Here is a 23,716-nt window from a genome sequence, read left to right as displayed (position 1 = left end):
GTGTCAATCGGAAATTGACGATATAAAAAAAAAGAAATTGACGATATAATGATACTTCAGTTTAGTTTTCAGCAATCTTGTGTATTTTTCATGAGATGAAAAAATCACGAACATGGAACAAAGCAATAAAATCCAATGTTTCAATGAGCGAGACTGAATCACTGAATTCAACAATTAGATTCAATACTTGGGACCGTTCTCGTGTAGTAAAACACAACACACCAAGAAAAAAACTATTGTAACGTGCTGTGTGTGTCCGGTATATACTGTAATTGGATTTGGAAAACCAAAAATCTGCTATCTTTTAATGATATACACCACAAGAGCACATCTGCAAATTTTAAGAAGGCAACATGCAAGATGTTAAGACCAGTAGACATTTGCTAAAAACACTCATAAAAACAAAACTAAACTATTTACCCTCAGCTAGCAAGGGTAAAACTAGCGCGCCGGAAAGCTTCGATGCAGCGCCTACTGATGATGTTGAAATCCATCACCAGGCTCTTGCTGAACTGCGGATGAGAGAGGCTGTATTACCCTCTCCCCGCGTTTCGCGACGGTTTATGCCCTTGTCCACCCCGTTTCTGCACGTTTTCGGAAAACAATCCCCGTGTAGTCGTGTAGTCGGGCGGACCAACCTTTAACCGCCCATGCACTCGAAAGTTATTTCTACTCTCCATCAACACTACTCACAGAGGAGTTGCGGTCGTACTGCGCTGTTTTTTTGTATGCATAAATAATAATAAAAATTACAATACAAACGAGAGTACATATACAATTTCGAGACACAAACATCGTCAGGGGTACACACTGCAAAATGCATTCAAATTATGAAAAAAAAGTTTTAACAAATCAAATATAAAATAACGTCCGCACCGCTTTCATATTTTTGCATTTTGAAATAGCCGGCAGATACTCCTCTACATCCCATTTAAAATGCCCAAACAAGGGATTCTCCCCCCAGACCACTTCACCGTATGTACGTACAGTAACTACTGTACTGCCCTCTGCCTTTGCGCTGACATACAATGCGGCACGCCTCCTGCACGTGACCGATCCCATCGCATTTTGGGGGAACGGGCCCGTGCGCTCTGCCACGGGGCGTGTCCTGCTGTTTGTGTTTTCCTCGGCACACACACACACACGCGCGCGCGCGCGACGCGGCCCCGGAGCGAGCGCACGGCGGGGTGACGTCACGCGGAAGGTGCCTGCGATGCTGCTGAGGGCGAGTGCGGGCACCGCCGGCGATGATGGCCGATGCGCAGAGAGCCGACTCGGCCGGCAGCGCTCCGAAAAGGGCTGCGGACAGCTGGAAGCGTCACATCGTCCGGCAGCTCAAGCAGCGGGACCTGGCTCAGAAGATCATGTTCCAGGATGTCATCCGATCGTGTACGCTGCCCGCTTACAACTGTCCGTTGTCTAACTTCTTCACAACCTCTTCGTTTAGTGTGAGGATGTTTAAAATGCATCTGGTGTAAAACTACTCCATGCGTTCCTGCGTTGATCCTTTGTTGTTGTTGTTGTTTTTATTTTTTCTTGCGCTTCGAAAACTAAGAACAGGCGTGAATCAGTAAAGAAGCAGCGCATTCTCGAATCGTGACACTGCTGGGGATCTGCTTTTCATATTAAAAGTGCTACCGGAGTGGTTCAGCAGTTCCGACAGGCGATTATCTTTTGCAGAAGAATGGAATAAAAGGATAAACATCTTTTCTGGGGGTCCCTTTTTCTTTCCGCCTATCGTGCAGGGCATGTTGTTTTTGTTTAGGTGAAAATAAAATTAATAGTATCCATTCTTACACAACTCAATTTACTCTTCTGTAACGTAGGTCTGAAAAACTAGGAAGTTATTTTTCCATTTCTCAAGGTGGAGACAGCGGTTTCGCCGCTGGCATATTTACTTTGTCGAAGACCGAACCTTTCAGCCCTGCACTACCCACCGTTGTCGGCGAATTAATTTTTCTGCAACTTATTCTTCTGCTGCTACAGTCGTAGTTGTTCAAGTTGGCCTGCCCGCTTAGGAAAGATAAAAAGTCTGTACAAAACCAAAGAAAAAATAATGACAGTTGTTCTTTTTTTTAGACTTACGAGGCACTCTTTAAAATACTTTCCACCTATTTCTGTAGACATGGTGCTGCTGGAGAAATTCAAGCAGAAGGATCAGATCACGCGACGGCTGCTGGGCTCAGCGGAGAGGTATTGATCCAGCTTCGTGTTTAACTTGATGTTTCAAGGCTCCTCAAGCCAAAGAGAAGCAGCAATCAATACCTCCGTAAATACTCTGTTCACTCCACCGCTGCTACTGTACACCCTGTGTAGCGAATCATCTCAAAAGAATGTTGATGATCAGGAATACATTATATCTCATCTCCGTAATCAATCTCGCCACATTTCTGCTTCCTCATAAAGTCACATAATGTACAGTAGTACACGAGCATTAGCAAGCTGGAGCAAACCTTTCACGAGTAATGTTCTAATGAATATAGCAAATTCTCTCATACTTCTTTTCTCAGATAACATCGCAATGATGCAGAACTGTAACAGTTACAGTTATTATGTAAAAAAGATCCTGCCGAATAAATGCACAGTTTCTAAACAAGATGTTTAACGTTTATTGAACTACTGTCTATGTGGATAATGTTAACCTCACATCCTTGTACAACTCAGACTTGGCGTGATGGAATAATAAAGGGGACACTGTCTGATTGGGGCCATGCAGGTGTTTTTAGGATGTTGGAAAGTGTCCTTGTTTAATAAGCTCCCCAGCAGGATAAATGACTCAAAGTCATTCTGTCTTACAGGTGCTTGCCGAACACAGTTTCTAAAAACTCATCAGAAATGGCTGTTGTCCAGCACGAGGATCAAGTGACATATCTCCAGAAGATTGGCAGAGAGGTACAGGGGACAATGCTTTTGAGCTCTTGAGCCCAACAGACAGCAGTTTGTTTTAGTTAGGTTGCATGAGACTCATGTTTACAGTTCAGCCATGGTTATAGTAATGGGACAGCATAACAAGAAAGCCAGTGGCAGCTTCAATCAGGAGCGTGCAAATCTATGTACTCTCTATTGCAGTAGATTTGAACAGGTGATTTTAAGTGGCATTAGAGTAACCCTTTCTGTCTGTAATCAGTGAGGTTCAAATGAAACATGTGCCTGGCACCGTTTGAATGAGCTTTCTGCTTACACCTGTATGTCCCAAATTTTTTTAAATAAAGTAACCCTAAAACTGGAAGTTAATTAGATGAGATTCACTTCTGGGAATATGAATGACACTATTTTAAACATAATGTGAATATTGTTTTTCAAGTCAACATGAAACCTGTGTCTAGTAATGGATTGCCATCAAAACTGAAAATCGGATCATTGTGTCATAAGATCGTTGGTCACTTCCTCTGGGAGGGAGTGGCGCACTGTGGCAAACCACTGTGCTGGCCTAGCAGGATTCACCACTGCCCAGTGGTTCGAGTGTTAAAGGGACAGTTACCTGAATGACACTGCCCTTAAAGATACATCGGCCATGTGCCTCGGATGAAGGGAACATTGCTAAACCGTGCCTCTGGCTGTAGAAAGCAGGTTGCTGATTAATGCAAATACATGAATGAAGCTGCTGTAGTGAAAATTGGCTAAATATTTGCCACGACTAACAAATGGGATTGGAAGCAAAGCAGGACGCTCAGATAGCTACTGATAATCACACGCCCCTTTTGTCTGTACTGCGTGGCAAGATACACAGTGAGTGAGTAAACAAGCTCAAAATCTTTCAGTGTTTTGAAAACAAAAGAGATGTTTTGGTTTGTTTCCAGCTGGCCTATGAGGTTGTGGATCTCCAGAAGAGTGTAAGAATAAAAGACTCGTCCCTGGTGGGCCAGCGAGGCAGGTGAGGCATCTTGTAGGACAGAGCTCTTGCTTCCTGGTGAGTTTGTGACGCCCTCACTGTGTGGTGTGTGGTGTGTGGTCTGATTGTTTTGTAGCGATAAATGCTGCTTCAGAAGGTGATGGGGCAACTCTGTGTTTATTTAGGATTACATTTGCACTGTAAAGGCAGGTGCACTTCAATGTGTCAGTTGTCCATGAAATGCAGAATAGGAATAATATGCACACATACATAGATTTGCTTCATTTTATTTAGTTTGTTTTTTTATAAATGATTATCTGCACATTGCTATTCATCAGTACGTAAAGCCGACAGTTAATCAGTGTGATTTGGTGAGTGTTACTTGCTGGTGTCAGAATATTTATGGATACTAATAAAGATGTAAGAAACGTTACAAATGACAGGAGGCCATTAGGCCCATTTACCTCATGAGGTAGTTAGAATTGCAGGATTTCATCCAGCCTTTTCTCGAAAGAAACTAGAATACTGTGTTCATAAGATATTTATAATAATATGTGCAGTCTGTGTAGCGGAGCTAATTCGGACGCAGTGATATCATTGCCCACCCTGCGCATAACGGGGACCTCAGCCGCCTGGGCTGAGGGAGGTCTCCTTTAGCTCATGCGGCTAGCTCCCTGTTGCGTTACGCCAGAGACCCGGGTTCGTGCCCCAGGTGTTGCAGGACGAAACGGGCGGCGGAGGGCACGAGCCCGCGCGGAACCGCGACGGTCACATTTGCGATAAGAATGCGGAGCCTAACGGAGAGTGCTGGTTCACCCTACCCCTGGGCCCAGGATGTCGGAGCTGAAGCGACGTCTGGGAGCTGTGGAGTCGGAGTGCAGGAGTCTGAGGGCGCGAGTCGCCGAGGTGCAGGAGGGAAACCGCGCCTTGAAAAGGGAGTACGATTCGCTGCTGGAGCAGCACCGCAGGATGGACGAGACGTATCGCCAGGAGGAGGTGCGAGGCTCCGAGCTGCTGGAAGACCTCATCAAGGGCAAGGAGCTGGCCGCTGAGAGCATGAACAGCAAGAACGAGAGGAGAGTGCAGTGAGTGTCTTTGGGAGGGTCCCAGCAGGCAGCGTGCCCCGCACTTGGGGCAAGTGTCTGTTTTTGCAGCTTGTGATGGACAGCACTTTGGCTAAATTATGGTGGGATGTGCCTCTGGGGTTGAAGCCTGTGAAGTCTGTGGTAGAACACATTGCTACCATGTTCAGGTTGCCAGCTGTGACGTGCTTACAAACTATAGAAACAGGTGTTGCACTAAAATGAGCACCTGATTTTTACCTTATGAACCCGCATGCTTTTAATCAGAGATAGATGAAACATGCCTCTTCCCCTCACAGCTTAGTAGTACTTTCAGAAGCTCTTTTCAATCAAGGGAATCTGTTTATTTGTCCTGAAGGCTAATAGTGTATTTTATAGAGAGACAAACAAACGGTACTTTTGAGTGACAAGTAAGCACTAAAATTAGTGAAGCCTAACTGCTGCATATTCCTCCTCCTAGACCTTCATTTGAAATACATGTCTTTACATTTTATATATCGTTTTTCTTTGAGTGGCCCATGTATCATTGACATGACAGGGTGCTTGCTGAAAAGATTTTAGAATACAGTGCATCTTGGTGGTCTTTCCCCCTTGCTCAGTCGCAGTATAGTAGGGATAGCTCTTTCCAGTATGTGCTGTGTTTTTCACTGGAGCGGTAATGTTTAATGTGACGATTAATGTGGGCTTCTTTCCTAACAACGCAGAGCGAGAGCTGCCACTTTGAAAAAGGAGCTTGAGACAGCAGTAAAGAAGAAAGTCAACATTGACATGTAAGTGCAGTGAAGCAGTCAGTGCAATGGTGTGTTGTGTGGTAATGATGTTTAGGATGTTTCACACCTCTCGTCCATGAAACTGTCTATGAAACTGGTGTGGAATGTCAAAAACTATTCAGTCACTGCAATCCTAGTAAATGATAATATGAAATTTCTCAGGCATCAGTAGTTATACAGTGAATGGATAATAATTGTACACTGTCCTAAATTGTAAGACAGTTGTAAGGAACATTAAACCAATATTGGCTAATTCTTTGTTGTTGTTAAACATACTATTCATATGCTTTACATGCAGACATGCTGTGGTTGGGTGGCTCTAAGTTAAATACATTTAACTCAGGCAGGCTTTTAAAAGTTTGTTTTATTATATCTTGTTTTCTAATAACCTAACAGTCTAAATCTCTTATATCCTGAGAGGCATTAAAACTATTATCAGTACTATTGTTTCCAATAGTCTTTTGTTAAGTTTTATTGCCTTTAAGTATTGAATATTTTTTAGCCCATGATAGTTTTATTGTGAGGTATTTCACACAAAATTATCTGGGACATTTTCCTCTATCCTTGAATTAAAGCTCTACAGTACCACTTAAAACCCTTCACATTTGCTGCCTCTTCATATTTCTAGTCCTACGTTTTGGAAAGATAACTGTTTTAGAGTAAATGTATGTGAATAGAGGTTAAGAGAAGATTCCAGAAAATGAACTGTAGACAGTTTATCCTGGATATGTTTTAGTTGTGCTTATAGACCAACACAATAACATGATAGACTGTTCAACGTTTGCTTGAAGTATCTACACCCCCACATTGAAAGCTTAAAGGCTGCTTCCACAATCTGAAGAATGTCTGGTTATTTACAGGAATCTAAAAAAAACGCTAAAAAATGCGGTTGGGTGACAAGTGGGAGAGCAGGCAGGGAATTGTGCATTAATGCACCACGAGAAAGAGGAATTGGTAGGTTTGTGAAAGCCTTTGGGAAGTCTTATTGAAACAGACCAAGCATAAGAGTGAATTGTAATTGGCCTCCTGTGAGGAATTAACCTGTTAAGCAGCACAAAGCAGTGCCTGCCTGGAGTAATTATGTGGTATAAACCCAGAAGATCTGAGTCTGCAGAGGTGACAGGCTCTATATGTTCACTTGAAGCTTGTCTGTAAGCCGACACTAATTGGAAAGCGATCAATCCTCTTCTGGGTATTGTAATAGAATTCATGGGTCCAATTTATAAATCACCAACAAGCTCAGCCGGCAAAAAAGCCATAGGGTTTTGATGCTGACACCTTTGAGATCTCGCCCCAACATTTGGAAATAATAAAATAAATTGATTTGAAACAGAACTCCGTCAAGCAGCTAGCACATATAGTGTGTTGTGGTGCTCCTATCATCTGACGTGAAAACTATATGTGGGAGATATGCAACATGATTTCAGCAATACTTGATGTAAAACATTTAAACAGTAGTTTTGAATCAGTAATAAATGCCATCCCTCCACTTGGTTTAATTTAATGCAGATAATTTAGCGATCTAATCATCTAATCTGAGGTGTGAAAGTTTATCGTTGTTGTTTTTCAGTGCAGTAGCTCAGCGTTCAGAGTTTCCTGTCACTCGTGTTATTATCTTAAAAATCGGAATTGGAAATGGGACTCCCGAGGGGTCAAGCTGTTGGAGACGTTCACATGGGGGTTTCAGCCTGGGTCATGTCTGCCGCCGGCCACGAGCAGGATTCACAGCGCGGCAGCACACGATCAGCTGGGGTCAAGGCTAGAGTTGGTCAGCGAGGGATGTTTTAGCTTATGCTGAAACAGTGACCCCTTCGGTCTCCTGGGCAGCTGCAGTGCTGAGGGTGAGGGGGGTGCTTCTCCCTCAATTGATTTTGGCCAAATGGCCTGAGGGTGGCAGGACCCGAGTCCTCCTACACCTCCTCACTCTCCCCTCGTGTGATCTGTGGGGTTAGTAGGTGTGAGCCGGGGTATGAAAGCAGAAATTGGCCATTTTGCCATTGGATGGTTATATAGCAAATAGAATTGGTGGGGGGGGGGGGTGATGTAAAGCTGAGTGTTAAATGCCTTTTGTTTCTCTTTTTGTTTCTCTTTTTTTGCTGTCCCGCGTCTTTTATTTTAAAGTGGTTCTGGAAATACGCAGCCTACAAAGAAAGGAGCTCTAAAGGAGGAAGTGGAAGAAAAAGCTGAGAAGCGACCGACCAGACCCTTTCGGTAAGGAATGGCAGTGCTCTTCCATGCGGGCTGTGAGAAAGCAACAATTCAGACAGGCATGTTGCATTTTCACTTAAGCACAAAACGGGATCAGGACAGACGGGTTGACCAGCAGGAATGTGCGGGGGCAGTGGATGAATGTTGTCATGCTTCGCCCATACTTTTTTTTTATCAGCTTCATCTGATCTCATTTCAGATCTGCCTCTGCCACTTCACCCAGGATCTTAGAGTCCATTAAGGAGCTCTTTGAGTAAGCCATTTTATTTTGTTTTGGAGTCTTTCTCAAAGTCCCCATATCTAATTAAAGAAAGTATATGTGATATGTGATAACTGTTGAGAAATTTATTTTCAGATTGTCATAGTTTACGGAGTTTCTTGCTTATCTTATGATTCATCTCTCACTCATTCATGCCAGGCGTTAATGTCATTCAGATCCACATATGTGTGTCGGTTGCAGCCAATAACATGCAGCATTTTGGCCAGATCCCTGCTCTGTGCAAGCACAGACTGTTTGGTTGACTGCAGTATATTATTAACTGGCTTATTGCACATCCCATTTCAGAATGAGAAAGCGAGGCAGTTCCATCAGCAGTCTGGAAGAGGATCTCTGTGTTCCTGTTGGAGTTTGCGTGGTAGCCAGGGTACCTGCTAAAGCACTACACGTCTTGGTAAGAATGATGGCTCTTCAGCACACAGGATGTAGTGGAGTCTCAGGAAATTCTCTGCCCACTGCCTGTACTAGAGCTGGCGGTTCTCCGCTAGTCTCTGCCCTTTCTCACCTCAGTGTAATACCAAAGAAGGCAAAGTCAAGACTTTCATGAGTAAATAGATTATTTTGATTTTCCGCCTGTTGGGTGATTAATAACATTTCCAGATCTGTGTGAATGGAAATATTCACTTGGCCGGAATGGCCTTTTCTGGATTGAATGGAAATGTTATTCAGGATGACGATGCATGGATGAATGACGTTGCTCCTTTTTTTGCTTCTTGCCCTCATAGCCTGTATGTTTTGATGGAACAAAATACACATACATACAGAAAACGTTAGGACTCATAAAGGATTTGGATAAGGGGCCAAATTAGGATCCTGCAGTTTTGGAAGTATAGCTTAAAATCAAGGTGGGATTTTGCCTGTGGCCTTGGAGATGAAGAAGGAAGTGTGGCTTCCTCTTCGCTAAGTTGTGCGACAGGGCAGATGTTGTCACAGTATGGCTGACCTTCACTGCTTTGCCTGTTCCTTTGCACCTATACATACCGCTGCAGCTCCCTACTCGAACGTTGTCACTATATAGCTGACCGTCACTCTTTATCTGTTTTCCAGATGCCTTAAAATCTTGTAGTACTTGTGCTGTCGTCCTGGGTTTTTGTGCGCAAAATATTTAAATCGCCATTTGAAAAGAAAAAGAGAGTATTGGAGGATTGCCTTATGTTGTGTTCCTTACTGACAGCTGCATTTGCTCTTCAGCAGAACAGCTATGTTAAAATGTCCTTAGGCTGCAGTAAACGATTTACACACATGACAAACTGATAAAAGCAAGATGATTACACGACTAATCAAACAGGCTTCAAACTTTTCCTACATTGTGTCTTTTCAAAATTTAATTTGCTGCGATACATGTCAGGATTCATTAAGCTTGTAAATGTATGAAATTAGAAATACTGAATGGTGAACAGGCTCAGATTTGGGACTTAATTCCATTCTGGCGCTCTTGCTGTCAGTGAGACAAAACGCGCTCTGTGATTCTGTGACAACGCAGCTTTGTCTTGATGTTCTGTTCTGACACAGAAAGGCACAGCACACACTTGAATCTTGAAGACAGTTCACACAGCGCATGGTGAACCAGAACTATTTCAGTTCACCAGCTCCTTTTTTGCCTTTTACTTATGAAACTTTCTAGAGTTTCATAAATATATAAAAAAATATATAATTTCTATAGGTTCACAAAAAGAGATGTTCACTCAATCATTCACAGAGAGAGAGTGAGTAATTAAATTGAGATTAATATATCTCTGAAAGTAGAAAGCAAATAAACTTTCAGCTGTGGATCCTTCAGGTGTGTGAACAGTGAGATGCGTGTACAGGAAGAGGAACATTTCCCTTGACATGAAGTATGACGTTGTTGCTCTGTAGTGCAGTATTTTGCACATAGTAATTTGTTTGTGAAATGTATTAATCTGTGTAGAGAAATATGATGCACTGCAGTTTTTTAACACTAAGAATTTAAAGATGTCATGCATCCTGTTTATACTTAATACTATATGGAATAAAATATTCAATTTACATTAAGCCAGAATTGAATTAAGTTCACTTATGACTTATGCCATTTATATGTCTTTTAAGCAGTACCATGTGCAGTAAGTATATGTACTGTACATTTCTAATTATATGTTCAAAGAGGTGTTGACAAAGGTAAACCAGTAACATGCAAAGTGTTATGCAAAGTTTTTCAAATTACTTTTTACCAAAATTTTAAATTTTGTTGAACTTCCCTTGTGGAGCACAGTTTAAATACTAGAGGCTGCTGGCTTTTCAGACTCCTAAGACTTAGTGGATGTGGTGAGGTGGTGCCATTGTATTATTTGTCATTGTATTAAGTGTATTGTGTTACAGTATATTGTATGGTTTCTATTAAGTGCAGCAGTTATTCATTCTGTTGCACCTCTCTTTAGTCAAAGTACATCCCTGTAGGCATCTCAGTCGTGACCTTCACTAAAGATGATGTATTTCCTGAAACATTTTTTGGTCCCTTTTCCAAGGGAACATTCGACACAAAACGAAAGCAAAATAAAGGATTGTTTTGGAAGAAAGCTTCAGATGTTCTCTGGAAGGGTAGTACAGTATCTCTTCATACCCAATTTTTGTATAACTTGAGTGCATCATTGAACAGCAAGTTAAGAATGAAAGCAGATACCATTTTTCAAGCAGGTTCCTTGAAATGCATGTTTAAAATGAGAAAAGCAATACTGATGTGTGGATTGACCTCCATGAGGTAGATGTGTAGTTAATTTTATTGACATGTTATAAACAACTGTTACATCTCCTTTCTTCTAGGATGCTCATGAATTGGGAATCAATGCTGTAAAATTCAGCTCCAGTTCCAAGCTGTTGGCTACAGGAGGCACCGACAGAGTCATCAAGGTCTGGGATATAAAAGCAGGTAGATGTTTTGTCATTGGCAATGAAATATGAAGGAAGCCAAAGAGACTAGGGAAGAATAAACTTCCCTGTATGAAGTGTTGCTGGCTTGGTCTCAGAACCATGTAAAACCGCATGCATAAACGTGTTCTCTAAAGAGGTTTGTAGACTGAGGTACATGAAGTATTAATAAGGATTAGATGTTGAGCTAAATTGAGGTGGCAATGCATTTCACCAGTAGATGGCAGCAAATGCTCATTATTGTTTGGACTGCCACTTAAATCTTTTGTTGGAAAAAAAATGCACATCTTAACAGTTTGTTTCCTGTTGGACACATATCACTGAGGATTCTTCTCTTTGTATGTCTAGGGAGTATGTGAAAAAGAATGTGAAAAAGACACAGTAATTATGATTTGTGTAAACTGCAACAGTAAAACTGTGTAATATTGCATTCTTTGAAGACCTTAGGGCATTTCAAACTGAAAATGGTTTTCTCAAAGCATAAATTCTTAGATGCTGTTATAATTATAATTATTTATTTAAGAATGTATTCTTAAATTTATAATTTGAGAAGAGAAATTCTAAACTGTTCTTCAGCCTTTACAGATGTCTCTTTTTTCATCATTGTATCGTGTTATAACTTGCATTTGTCATAATGTACATTTGCAATGCAAAGCATCCCCAGTGAGGGCTGAGGTACTGTACTTCTCCAGCATTTCTTCACACAAAGCTGAATAAAGAAGCAGCTACAGCAAGCATTGGAATTCCAACATTTTTTTCTTACATTTCAAAAGCTTTGCAGTATGAAACAGTAAAGTATCATATGTCTGAACAAAAGTGTGCACAAAAAAAACTGTGCGTTTGGAGTATTTTAAAATACTGCTTATTTGTACCCAGCAGCCATATCACTCTTCAACTCATAACTGGCAACACACTGAAGCTCAGCAGGTGTGAGCCTGGTCAGTACCTGTATGGGAGACCTCCTGGGAAAAACTAAACCTGCTGGAAGAGGTGTTAGTGGGGCCAGCAGGGGGCGCTCACCCTGCGGTCCATGTGGGTCCTAATGCCCCATTATAGTGACGGGGACACTATACTGTAAACAGGCGCCGTTCTTCGGATGAGACGTAAAACTGAGGTCCTGTCTCTCTCTGTGGTCATTAAAAATCCAGAAAAGAGTAGGGGTGTAACCCCGGCGTCCTGGCCAAATTTCCCATTGGTCCTTACCAATCATGGCCTCCTAATAATCCCCATCTATGAATTGGCTTCATTACTCTGCTCTCCTGGTGAGCATTCTGGCGCACTATGGCTGCCGTCGCATCATCCAGGTGGATGCTGCTCATTGGTGGTGGTGGAGGGGAGTCCCCATTACCTGCAAAGAGCTTTGAGTGGAATGTCCTGAAAAGCACTATATAAGTGTAAGCAAGTATAATTATTATTATTATTTGCTTTAAGTGGTCATAAACCTTCCACGGTTTGTTTTAGGCAGGATGCACAGCAGAGGAACACTAGGGGGCAGCAATGAGGGAATAACAAGTATAGAGTTTGACCCAACAGTAAGTAACCCTGGTCTTTCCCTTTTCTGTCTGACAGCTGCTTGTTCTTTCAGAGGTACGTTTTTAAAAGTATTGTGCGACTAGCTCTGTTCTCGTGTTGCCTGATAAAAGCATGGGTATCAGGACCTGAAACATGACAATTAGTTTCAAGGAAAGTGAAAAATACAGTTCATTTTCTGTTTAGCTTTTAAAGTTTACATACACTTTCTTACACACAGAAAAGCAAGGTGTTTCAGTGTGAGCTATGAGGAGAGAGAAGACAGCGGTACTGTATACTGTAAAGTATAGCAGCTCATTGTTTAACCTGAAAAGAACAGACAAAGAGACAAAAGAAAATACTGCTTACTTAAGAAATTTGTTAAATGTAACTTATGAAATTCTTCTGACTATAAAAGCTTTACTGTATGGCCTCTAGGAGAACTTATTTTTATTTGAAGATATGTATTTGATTAAACTGGAATGTGTGTCTTTTGTCATGATTGTTTTCATTTCAGGTATCATGATGCATTAATAATAAAAGGGTTGCTATCACAAAAGGCAAAACTAGAGCTTCGTATCTGTGGTAACTAGAGGAGTGAAACTTGTGATATAAGCCTTTTAGGATGTTTAATACGTACTGTATCTTCTTTATTTAAGGGGACCAAAATTTTAGCTGCATCATACGACAATTCAGCCCTTTTCTGGAAACTGGATGATTGTGTGCCAAAGGTAATCAAACATGTTACTGATCTCGGACCTTTGATAAGCCTGAGCACTGTAATTCAGTGAGCCGCATTTCAAAAGCCTCAACACCCATCCATCGAAATATAGAAAAGTCTCTGTCTATGGTATCAAAGCTGTCTGTTTTAATCAGAAAAGAAAACATCAGGCCAAGATGCTGAACGTCCTGGAGTCTGACAGAAAATTCAGATGCCAGTTCTCGCATGTGCACTCCAAACTCAGCAACATGGATTGTGTAATGTTTTAAAAGTTAAGATACCAAGCACAGCTTTTACCGTTTTTTTACTTAATTTTTTGTGACTTATTAGACTTTTATTTTATGTTCCTCTTTCATTTCACATGCCGTTAAAATCCCTTTGCGTGCCAATAATTGCAGTGCTGTAGGTTGCCGACCCTAGGTTGTGCCGGTGAAGAGGTGTAATTATTTATAGTGGAGAAGCAAAGGCAAAGTTCAAGGGCACTGCTTCATAAAATCAGAATTGAACAAAATCCTGACTCTTTGTATGGAGTCCAAACAATACTGCTGACACCATTCTAACTGGAGAACGGTGGTTGGTTCACTTGCTGACTCTAAAAACACAGTTTCAGCAAGTGTTGTACTTTTGACTGCACCAGCAAGAGGGGTCTCAACCAAAGAAGCAGTAACCCTGTTACAGGAGAAAAAGGAGCTACATCCTTTATTAGAAACCCCCAACAACTACAGAAAACGGTTGGATTCACCCAGTAAAACTATACTCAGCTGGCCCACAGAGTCCCATAGCTTTCTGGGTGTTGTAGTCTTAGCTAGCGCAGCAGTACACAAAGGACTACAAACAGACTTGACAAGGTGACAAGGGGTGAACGTTTCCACACCCTGGTGTCGATGCTGTCCCTCTAATATCCCCATGAAAAATTGCATATGTTTGCCTTTCGTGTTTAGTGCAAGAATTTTGTCTTGTTTTTACAGTTGACCTTGACCGGACATTCGCGCAAAGTGACGGCAGCTAAGTTTAAGTGTAGCCTTCGTCAGGTGGTGACGGGAAGTGCAGACAGAACAGTGAAGATCTGGGATCTACATCGACCTGCCTGTGAGCTTGGTTCTCTGTTTCTTTCACCAGTACTTGTAGAGTTTGTGTAGAACAAGGCAATATAAAACATTTTGCAAAGGAAAACTTGCTTATGGATTTGCTACTTTACTGTGCATTTTCTCCATTATTGTTTGCAACTCAAGATGAAGTAAAGTGATAAATGAAGCTTCTGTGTTGAAATGTAGCTTTCAGATTGAGTAATAATGGTCAGGAAAGTGTCTGCTTGTCCACGATTGTTGATGGGATCTCTGTCTGACAGGCTCTGAAGTTCTGATTAAAATTGTTCTGTGACAAGAACATTTCCTTAAAATGACATCCTAAGTTGTGTTACTTTACGACTAAAGGATTTGTTTACTTCTCATTTGGCAGTAAATTAAATATCCAAATGATTAAAGAGGCTGTTCACAGGCAAAATTGTAATTCATTTAAATACCGGTGTAAAGTGAACCTTGTAAAATGTCTTTTGTCCAGTGAATGAAGATGGAATGCTTGTGAAATTTTGTGTGATGAAACACTGTGATGGAGTGAGTTTCTGCATAGTGTGAAAATAGTCCACATAGTTTATCTATGGTCTTTTCCTCCCTGTATCTCTCATCTTCAGGTTGACTTTCTTCTATGATCATACTACACTCTTATCTCTCGAAGCCTTCAGGACTGATATTTACTGCCAGTTGACATTTATTATGGAATTCTAATTTACAAGCAATGGATTTATTACACCCTTATTGTTCATGTCACTGGCATTGGCTGTGTAACATTTTATTGGCTTGGAGGAGGCTATCATCCTGACCTCACTTAACTGTTGTCAGCTTTGATGTTGTCAACATGAAGTTATTAGGTCAGCTAAGTCACTTACTGTGCTTGGTATTTCCCCCACAAGGCATCAGGACCATAGATGTTTCCTCCTACTGCAGTGATGTGGTGTGCTCAGAGTACTTCATCGTCAGTGGGCACTATGACAAGAAGATCCGCTTCTGGGACAGCAGGTAGGGGTATAAGCACTACCCAGAGGTGCATTTAAAGAGAATGTTTACAAGAAACAGACACAACAAATAAAAGTAATAGTAGGTGAGTGAAGACAGAACTACTGAAACTGGGCAGAGCACCTGTCTTTAAATGATTTATACAAGTTGCTCACGAAACATTTGATGATCCTCACATTTGTCTATGGGTGAACCCTCAACCTTTATAATTAATTTAATTCATGACAGCTGCAGCTGTTGATGTTAAGCTACAGAAACACACTATATCCCGTAGTTATTTTAGCATTTACTTCGATTATTTGCCATCAATTAACAGACCAGGTACTTCAAGGTACTACTAATCCATGATGTCAATGCTGATACCCTGGCATCTTTCAAAAAATGGCTGGATGAGATCTTTGGATCTAGTCGTAGCCATTCAAACCAAGTGGGCTGGAGAGCTTTGAGTTGTTTGTAAGCTTTTTCTGTTCTTACATAATAAAATGAAAAAACGCCTTAGACAAACCAGTTTTATCTTAAGCATCACCTGCTATTGTTTGTATTAAAACTTACAATTCTTACCAAACTCTTTTTTTAATAATGTGTCACAATCTTGATTCTGTCAGATACCTATGGTATTGTTACTGCAGCACACACATTCCACCATCTGACGCCTTGTACTTGACTCAGAACTGAATGACACTGACGATGAGAATGGTATACCCACTGTAAAAAGAGAAAATGTTTTTACAAAATGCAGAGATGTCAGGATTGATGATCTAATGTTCTTTGCAAGCTTCAGAGGGATATTTAAAACATGGCTGAAAGAATATTCATGTCTTCTGAAGGTATCTGCGCTGTCTTTGTGGTGATTCTCCAATGCATTCAAACATACTGATATGTTTTGGATGTCTACCCAGAAACACAGGAAGCTCTTTTGCAGTATGCATTATTTAAAGAGAACTAAAAATGAGTTTTTTTTTTACAAGTTTTCAAGAAGCTTCTGTGTGCTTTTGGTGATGTGATTCAGTCTCTGGGGTATTTGGTAAAGCGCATATGCGATATCAACAATGCAAACAGCGCCACTTCTCAGATATCCAACAGGATGGTGCCTACTGCCAAAGGATCATCTCAGCACTAATCCCGTGCTTCCCATTTAGAAAGTACCGTTTGTAGACTGTCGTTTTTTTTCATGTCTTTTTCATAGCAGAAATGAAACATTTCATTGACGCCACACTCCCGAGTCCTTGACTCTAGATCGCCTTTTCAAATGGATATTCAATTGCAATCCCAAGATGCAGCCCTGATACATCCATGTGTTCTGCTGTTGCCTAGCAACGCTCGGCCTACATAATCATCTCTTCGCTTCTCCCATAATGGGATTTTCTCTGTTTTTATGACAGTCGAAAAATGGTGGTGAAACCATGTATTAATTATATTTATTTGTCATTTTCTCTGTAAAAACTCCCCTCTCATTATTCTAAACGTACGATGCTATCAGTGTGATTGTTTACTCCTCATTATTTTCACAATTGTTCATAACAAAGGAAAGCCTTTGACCAAGGGATTGTAATTTAATACTGGCTGATGACTGTATTAATAATAAATTATAGTAAAATGAAACCCTTGTAAATCTGGTTGGACAGTGCAGTACATTGGGCATACGTGGGAATATTTATTTACATTGAGCTCGCAATAGAAATAAAAAAATGAAGGAAGAAGAAAAAAATCACTGCATATTAGCATCATCTTGATTCTTCTTTTTCAGGATTTCATAGATATTAAATCTCTTGTGGACATCATCCTTCAAGTTAGAATTTTATTCTGTGTAGACATGAGAGGACACCTGCAGCTTCATTTAGCATTTTAATTCCCATGACTTCAGCTGGGATTTGGAGGAGGATAAAAACATAATGGAGACTGTCCTCAATGTGTTGTGGAACACGAGTCGGAAAAACGAGGTGTAGCTCTAAGTTAGTCTACATGGCAGCAGGATTTTCTTTATGATCCATCCGAATGAACGGTTTCTCCTGGTCTTGGTGTTGCCACAAAGGTTCACAAGCCAGCAGGAAAAGGACGGCTGATACTGAAGAGGGTGGGGTGAGAGCAGCCTCTTCCCTGATCTCCTTTTCCTCTTCTCTGGCTTCCCCAGAGCCTCAAGTTGCACGCAGGAGGTCCCCGCCCAAGGGAAGGTGACGTCTCTTGACATCAGCCTGGACCACAGGCAGCTCCTCACCTGCTCTCGAGACGAGAGCCTCCAGGTGATGGACCTGAGGATGAACAACGCCAGGAGGTCCTTCAGGTACCACGCCACTCTGATGCTCCCCTGCATGCCAATTCTGGGCCTGGCAACGGAAAACTAACTAATAACATCAAAACATTGGCCATTGAAACTCATTTTTTTTATGGCCCCTCACGCTCACAAAACAAGATCTGCAGCTCCCTATTCACTAGTTCAGTGATCTGTACCTCCTCCTAAAACAGTGCTTCTGTGTTTTCATTTACCCCGTGTAAAATATCTGCCTGTTTAAGCTGCCCGCAGGAGACGGGACTCTGTGCCTCGGTAAGCTCCTGCAAGTTCTGGTACATGTTTTGTACTCTTCACTTTGTCTCTTGTCTTTTAGTTAGCCTTTTCTTTGTTGCTGTTTAGTTTTTGGTTGTTGTAAATTGTACTTTGAAGTACGTGGCAGTGTTCTCATTGTCTGTTGTTCAGTGAGCCATCAGCACACAGACTGTGCTGAAAATTTCATTATTATAAGTCCTTATTCTTGTATCTCTTGTTTCTCAGTTTTGTTGCTGTATGGATTTCCCTTCGCTCTTTTAGCTTGTTGTTGTCTGGGTGGGTTTTGCGCCCAGTGCAAAATAATATCTGTCATTGTGCCTTTTCTCTACAGGGCTGACGGTTTCAAGTGTGGATCAGACAGCACAAAGGCAATATTTAGGTAAGCTAGAAATTGTTTATAATGATTAACATCATTTACATAACAGGTTTCACCCTAAGTATCTCAAAGCAAAAGCAGAATTTATCCGATTCACCAGTGTTAACACCTCTACTCCTTTGAACAGTACCAGGGGATCTTTATTTACCCATTAATCAGCACCTCGTACTGTGCAGTGTCTCCAGCCATTTAGTGGGGCAACGTTTTTAAAGGTCTTCACGATCCACCTTGAGTCGAGCCCATGTTACAAGATGGTAGCACTACTGTCAGCTGCCCTGGACAACTGGACATGGAATGATTGTAATGGATGAAAGGAGTTAAAGAGAGATTTCCAAACCATTTGAACATAGCAGGTCATTTTTCAGCCCTTCGTGAGACACAGAATTTCATGAATATGTGTTGTAGATGAAAGCAGAGTGTACATCCTTCAATTTGATTTGACATCGAGCAAGTGTGTGGGAAACCATAGACCCTCAGTTACTAACAATGGGATCAGCATTTTCATGTGATTGCCACATGAAAATGTTTCCTGGCAATCGTTGTCAGGTTGTGTTTCACAAAAGGCAGTTGCTTTCGGCAGTGGGAGATCCTAGCATGCATGCTGTGGTTCGGCGTCTTTTTTGTAATTGAAATCTTCCTCCTTGTTGAGTCTGTGATGGCTCGATTGTTTGGTCACAAGGGGTGCGGCAGTCACGGTGTCAGACTGTTATCATTATCAATAGAAATATTTATAGGTATTACAGCTGTTGTTTTTTAAAGGTCAACAGTATATTACAGACTTCAAAGGTTTAAGTCAGCCAGCATTATGGCTAATGTAATTACTGTTTTTTTGTTTTTTATTCCTCTCATTCTTGGTGTATTCCTCTTGTCTGTGAACCTGACACTTTCCGTGTGAGAATGAAGAGGCTTTCTTTCTGAGCAACATGGATATCTGATGACCCTAGAGAGGCAAATGCTAGACCATTACTATGACAACCAGCATGCTTTGGGGATTTCAGCAGCCCTGCTGAATCCAACAGGGCTGTAACTTGAGTAACGAGAGGGGTAATGGAGGTCTTAACAGCTGCCTCCTTTGACATTTCGTTAGTTTCATTATTATCATAATGAATAATTTAATCTGGCACACATGAAATATAATTAAACCTGTTTATCTACTCGTTTTGGTTTATATCCTCTCAAAAATAAGGCTCTTAAGTACATTACCAGTTCTACGGGAGAACATTAAAATGTCTGTTTCTGAAAACTAAGTTCAATGCTTCGGTACGTCTTCTGCATTTTTCCACTGAGAGCTGTCAGACCTGTTTCGTTTGGATAGAAGATAATGCGAATCAGATTTATAGCTGGCACTCTAGCATGGTGTGTTTCTCAGGTGTCAAACATCTGAGCTGTTTTGTTTTGGACCAGAGTGCTCACCAATTATGCAAACTCGAGTTTAATTGAAATGGTGAACTGGTGAACTCTTAACTGTCAGGGAACTAGTGAAACAAACTTATTATCTCTTATTATGCTGTATCTTCCAAGCAAATGTTGTTTGAAAATTTCTAGTGTGAAAGTTGAGAAAAAAGCCGCAACATTTCAGTCTGCTTTCAAACTAACTCTGTATTGAACCTTCCCAAATGAAATAGATATGAAAGCACTCATAGTTCTAGAGAGGCCTTTGTTCCAAACTGATCAAAAGAAGTCTTTAGTATATAAGTGGAGTTTTGCAGGAGAGGGTTACTTTTTATTTATTTTCAGAGTTGCTGAAATATAGCTACAGTGACTGGTTAAATGGAAGCTCAACCAAACCCTCTCTGTAGTTTGTAGACTTCCCGAAAATGATGTGAAACAGTTTTTTAAGCATAGATCCAGAGTGTATGTAATCTTTGCTGTTTTCCACTCTTTTCAGTCCTGATGGAAGCTATGTGACAGCTGGATCTGCTGATGGGGCAGTCTACATCTGGAATGTGAATTCAGGACACCTGGAGACCTGCTTATCTGATATGCATTGGTAAGGTGTCAATTGGCCTGCTAGAACTTAGTTATATTATAGTTATATTTTCTGTCTGTAGGACATTACCTGATAGACATGGACGTGTTCAGTTATATTGTGCTGTGGAAGTTGCATGAACATCAATTACACATTTTGTCAAACTCAAAAACACAATGAAGAACTTTGCTAATGCTAGTTTACTAATAGCCTTCTTGTAATAATTGTATATAATATGCATTATGTACACTTTAAATTCAGCATTTTGAGAGCATCTAGAATGCTGTACTCTTAATTTAATTTGTCCAAAGCATGTTGAATGATTAGATGAATATATATATAACTAAATCTAAGTTTAAACTTGAGAATGTTATTTGGTAGTTTGTATAATTGCAGTACATAATCATTGTGATGGAGAGTATATGTATATGCATTTGCATATTCGGTGTATATTAGATCAGGTTTTAGATTCTTGTCACTGAATCCAAGCTATTTCTGGCTACTTCAGAGAGCTCTGGGTCAGGTCTCCCCTCCTCCACCTCACACTCCCCTATTGCAGTAGGGGAGTGTCTCTTGCAGTAGGCATGTCTCTGGAAGATGGCCAGCTGAGTTTCAATTAAGTTTATTAGAATGCAAAGCAATCAGTTTGCCTGTGCTGTCAAGACAAGCTAAAGATGTTTTAGATTATGAACTTATATTTATGTTAGAGGACAATTTATCTGAAGAATTTCAGCAGACCTGTCTTACGATTGAGGTTTTGCTTTAGACAACTTAGAATGCTTTTGCAAGACGTTACAGGAAAAATGGAAAAATAGAGCTTTTGTTATAGGAGCTTCTATGTAGGTGCATGTTTCTTGTAATAAACTATAAAGAGTCTTGGAATCCTAGTACCACTGAAACATGATCTCAGAAAAATCAGAGATTTAGAATGTGACAATATAGGATCAAACACATAGCCACACCTTAACAATATACACTGTACAAAAAAACCTAACGTTGACCAGTGGCATGGCCATATGCACTGTATTAGAAAGGACAACTGTCCAGGTTAGATCAAGAATTAAAAGCAGCGGTTACTTGTGGATATGAGTATTAATCAGGGGTGTTCCTTTTAATATTTTTGATGATGTCACTGGTGAGTGAGCTGTGTCAAGCTGATGTGCCTTCATAAGGGCTAAAACAGCTGTGTGTAGTTGTTAACCTCGACTTGATTTGCTCAAAAAGGAATAAGAAGTTGTAAGACCATTCCCCGTCCAGCTGCGTGCATTGTGATGGAACGGAATGCTAATTAGCCTGGCTTTTCCCATCTGTGAGAGACTAGTGCGCCAAGAAGACTCTCTGTACTATAAAGCTGATAAAAAAGATGTTCTCATCATCTGCAGTGGCTGACCTGTGTTGTATTCATGTGGCTTGTAATTCTGATCACTGAAATGAATCCATCTACGTGTTTCTGCCCATTTTGCAGCTCCTCGATAAACGCTGTGTCCTGGTCTCTGTCAGGGGAGTTTGTTGTGAGTGTGGACAAGAGCAGGCGCGCGGTCCTCTGGAGTGACATATGACCAGCCGGGCTCCTGTCCCGGGCGGCGGGAATCGGGTTTTGAGAGGGAGCGCACAGAGCACAAAAGCCCGTGGAGAAGCTGAGGGCCTCGTTGTCATGGTAACGCAAATACCACCAGATCAGGACACGGCGTTTACAAACACCAGGGAAAAAGCTGCTCCACCGCAAACTGGCAGAAACTGTGGAGTCTGACCTTCGTCTCCGACTCAGTGTGGAGTGTTTGTTTTTGTTAAATGCCTGGTGTTTTTGGACATGGTGCTTTCCATTTCTGTGCCACTTATTTCCTGTTTTCTATGATCAGTAAGATAAGATAAGATCACTTTATTGGCCATAGTCAATTTCTTTTTTTAACCGCATACCCCAACTTGCTCTCCATGAGAGGCACAGACAGGGAGAGAAGGTTGGGGTCAGAGCACAAGGTCAGCCATTTATACGGCGCCCCCGGAGCAGCTGGGGTTAAGGGCCTTGCTCAGGGGCCCGACGGAGTAGGATTCCTTTGCCGGCTGCAGGATTCGAACTGGCAACCTTCCAGCCACAGGCGCAGATCCTGAGCCACAGAGCCACCGCTCCGCCGGCACAGCCTGATGACTGTCTAAGGTCTTATGTTTGAAAGCACTGGTAATTGAAAGAAGTGCTTATATTAAGGCTGAGTAAAACATTAATGAGAATCGGTAATGCGTGTGGTTTGCAGGACAGAGCTGCCCTCCCGTATAAAGAACATGCTGCAGAAGGCATAAATGGTCATTTCTGAGCTGGTGTGCTGTTACACATCTTGGATGCCATGAATGATTAGCAAGAAACTCAGACTGATGTTTTTTCAGTTACAATTATTAGTCAGTTGCTTATCCCCAAAAATATTCTGTGAAATTTTTTGTTATTTAAGATTCAATATCCTATTTTGTTCTACAAAAGCTTACGGTGTAGAATACATACAGGGAAAAAAACCATCATGCTTATTGTTTTGAAGGCTGTGAAGAAAAGGAGAGAAGGATGTCTGTGATTATCTTCAAAGCCTCCAGCTGTAAAGGAACATTATCCCTCTTATCTATAGAGTTAGTTCTTTGGAATTGTCCTGACTCAGACCTGCATTAATCCAAAATGTTTGCAAAAGCTTTTAAACCATTGCTTCTTGTCATTAGTTTTTTCTCATGGGATTTTTGTACTTAATAATTTTTTTGTTTTTATGAAATGGCTGGGAATTACACTAATACAGTGTTAGCAGTAATGCAAAATAACCCCAAAGCAATTAAGGATTTCCAAGAATAGCTGTGTCTAACAGGAAGACAATAATGGTGTAATTAGTTGTCTACCTTTCACACACCATGTGACAGTGTAATTGGTGTAAGCCTTGCTGTCAGAATGGCCTTGTTCTTTGTAAACTGGGCTATCACAGTCTCACCCCACTGACGCAATGTGTCACATAATGCAAAGTAAGACTGATTAAAGAAACATCATTCACCAGGTGTCCCGGTGATGGAGAAGAACTGGCTTGGGCCCTTTGTCTGGGTGCTGTGGATCCGGCACATGGAGGGATGGTACAGTAGTTCATATCCAGGGTCACATGCGACACTAGTTTTTGAGAGCTCCTCTGCTGTCCCAAAACGCTGCATTCAGCATTATCTGCAGGTTGCACTGTGATGCACAGAGTTGAACACATTTTGTTTGCAACCTTTCCAATCTGCTCCAATGCAGTACAGTGGTACAACTAATGCATTGAAGTAGTTCAGGTGGGTAGCTTCATCAGCATGCATAGACTGCAAAGAAAAAAGCAACGTTTCGGCCATGGAGCCTTCTTCAGGTGTGAGCAACTGAAGAAGGGTCCACGGCCGAAACGGTGTGTTTTCTTTCTTCTCATTTCAGCATGAAATAAACCTATTACTTGTTCCTTTGCAACTAATACATTTCTGCATTTCTTTT

The 23,716-nt window shown here is 41.2% G+C and overlaps 1 protein-coding gene across 2 annotated transcripts; it reads left to right on the top strand.

The window, feature by feature from the left end:
• Positions 1-1,174: 1,174 nt before the first annotated feature.
• On the top strand, positions 1,175-22,654 carry atg16l2 (autophagy related 16 like 2). 2 transcript variants are annotated; one of them, XM_088921751.1, is made up of 18 exons: positions 1,175-1,389; positions 2,124-2,193; positions 2,799-2,892; positions 3,801-3,874; positions 4,666-4,917; positions 5,619-5,684; positions 7,806-7,895; positions 8,092-8,145; positions 8,458-8,563; positions 10,948-11,053; positions 12,514-12,584; positions 13,221-13,292; positions 14,251-14,371; positions 15,252-15,357; positions 17,486-17,635; positions 18,228-18,275; positions 20,161-20,262; positions 21,707-22,654. In XM_088921751.1, the coding sequence occupies exons 1-18, from the start codon at positions 1,248-1,250 to the stop codon at positions 21,798-21,800; spliced, it is 1,818 nt and encodes a 605-aa protein (XP_088777877.1). In that variant the 5' UTR covers positions 1,175-1,247; the 3' UTR covers positions 21,801-22,654. The 2 variants fall into 2 exon arrangements, with proteins under 2 accessions (XP_088777877.1, XP_088777878.1); XM_088921752.1 differs by having other exon boundaries at positions 1,196-1,448.
• The last annotated feature ends 1,062 nt before the right edge of the window (positions 22,655-23,716 follow it).

Source organism: Atractosteus spatula, chromosome 7 (assembly GCF_055471065.1).
Source record: "Atractosteus spatula isolate fAtrSpa1 chromosome 7, fAtrSpa1.hap1, whole genome shotgun sequence".
In the NCBI taxonomy this organism is placed as follows: domain Eukaryota; kingdom Metazoa; phylum Chordata; class Actinopteri; order Semionotiformes; family Lepisosteidae; genus Atractosteus; species Atractosteus spatula.
This window is presented reverse-complemented; position numbering and strand designations above follow the sequence as displayed.

Excerpts from the sequence above, each read along its gene's own strand:
- atg16l2 (XM_088921751.1), top strand. The coding sequence starts at position 1,248 with ATGATGGCCGATGCGCAGAGAGCCGACTCGGCCGGCAGCGCTCCGAAA. Across the intron at positions 7,896-8,091 it reads CGACCGACCAGACCCTTTCG|ATCTGCCTCTGCCACTTCAC; the intron begins GTAAGGAATGGC and ends ATCTCATTTCAG. Across the intron at positions 8,146-8,457 it reads TCCATTAAGGAGCTCTTTGA|AATGAGAAAGCGAGGCAGTT; the intron begins GTAAGCCATTTT and ends ATCCCATTTCAG.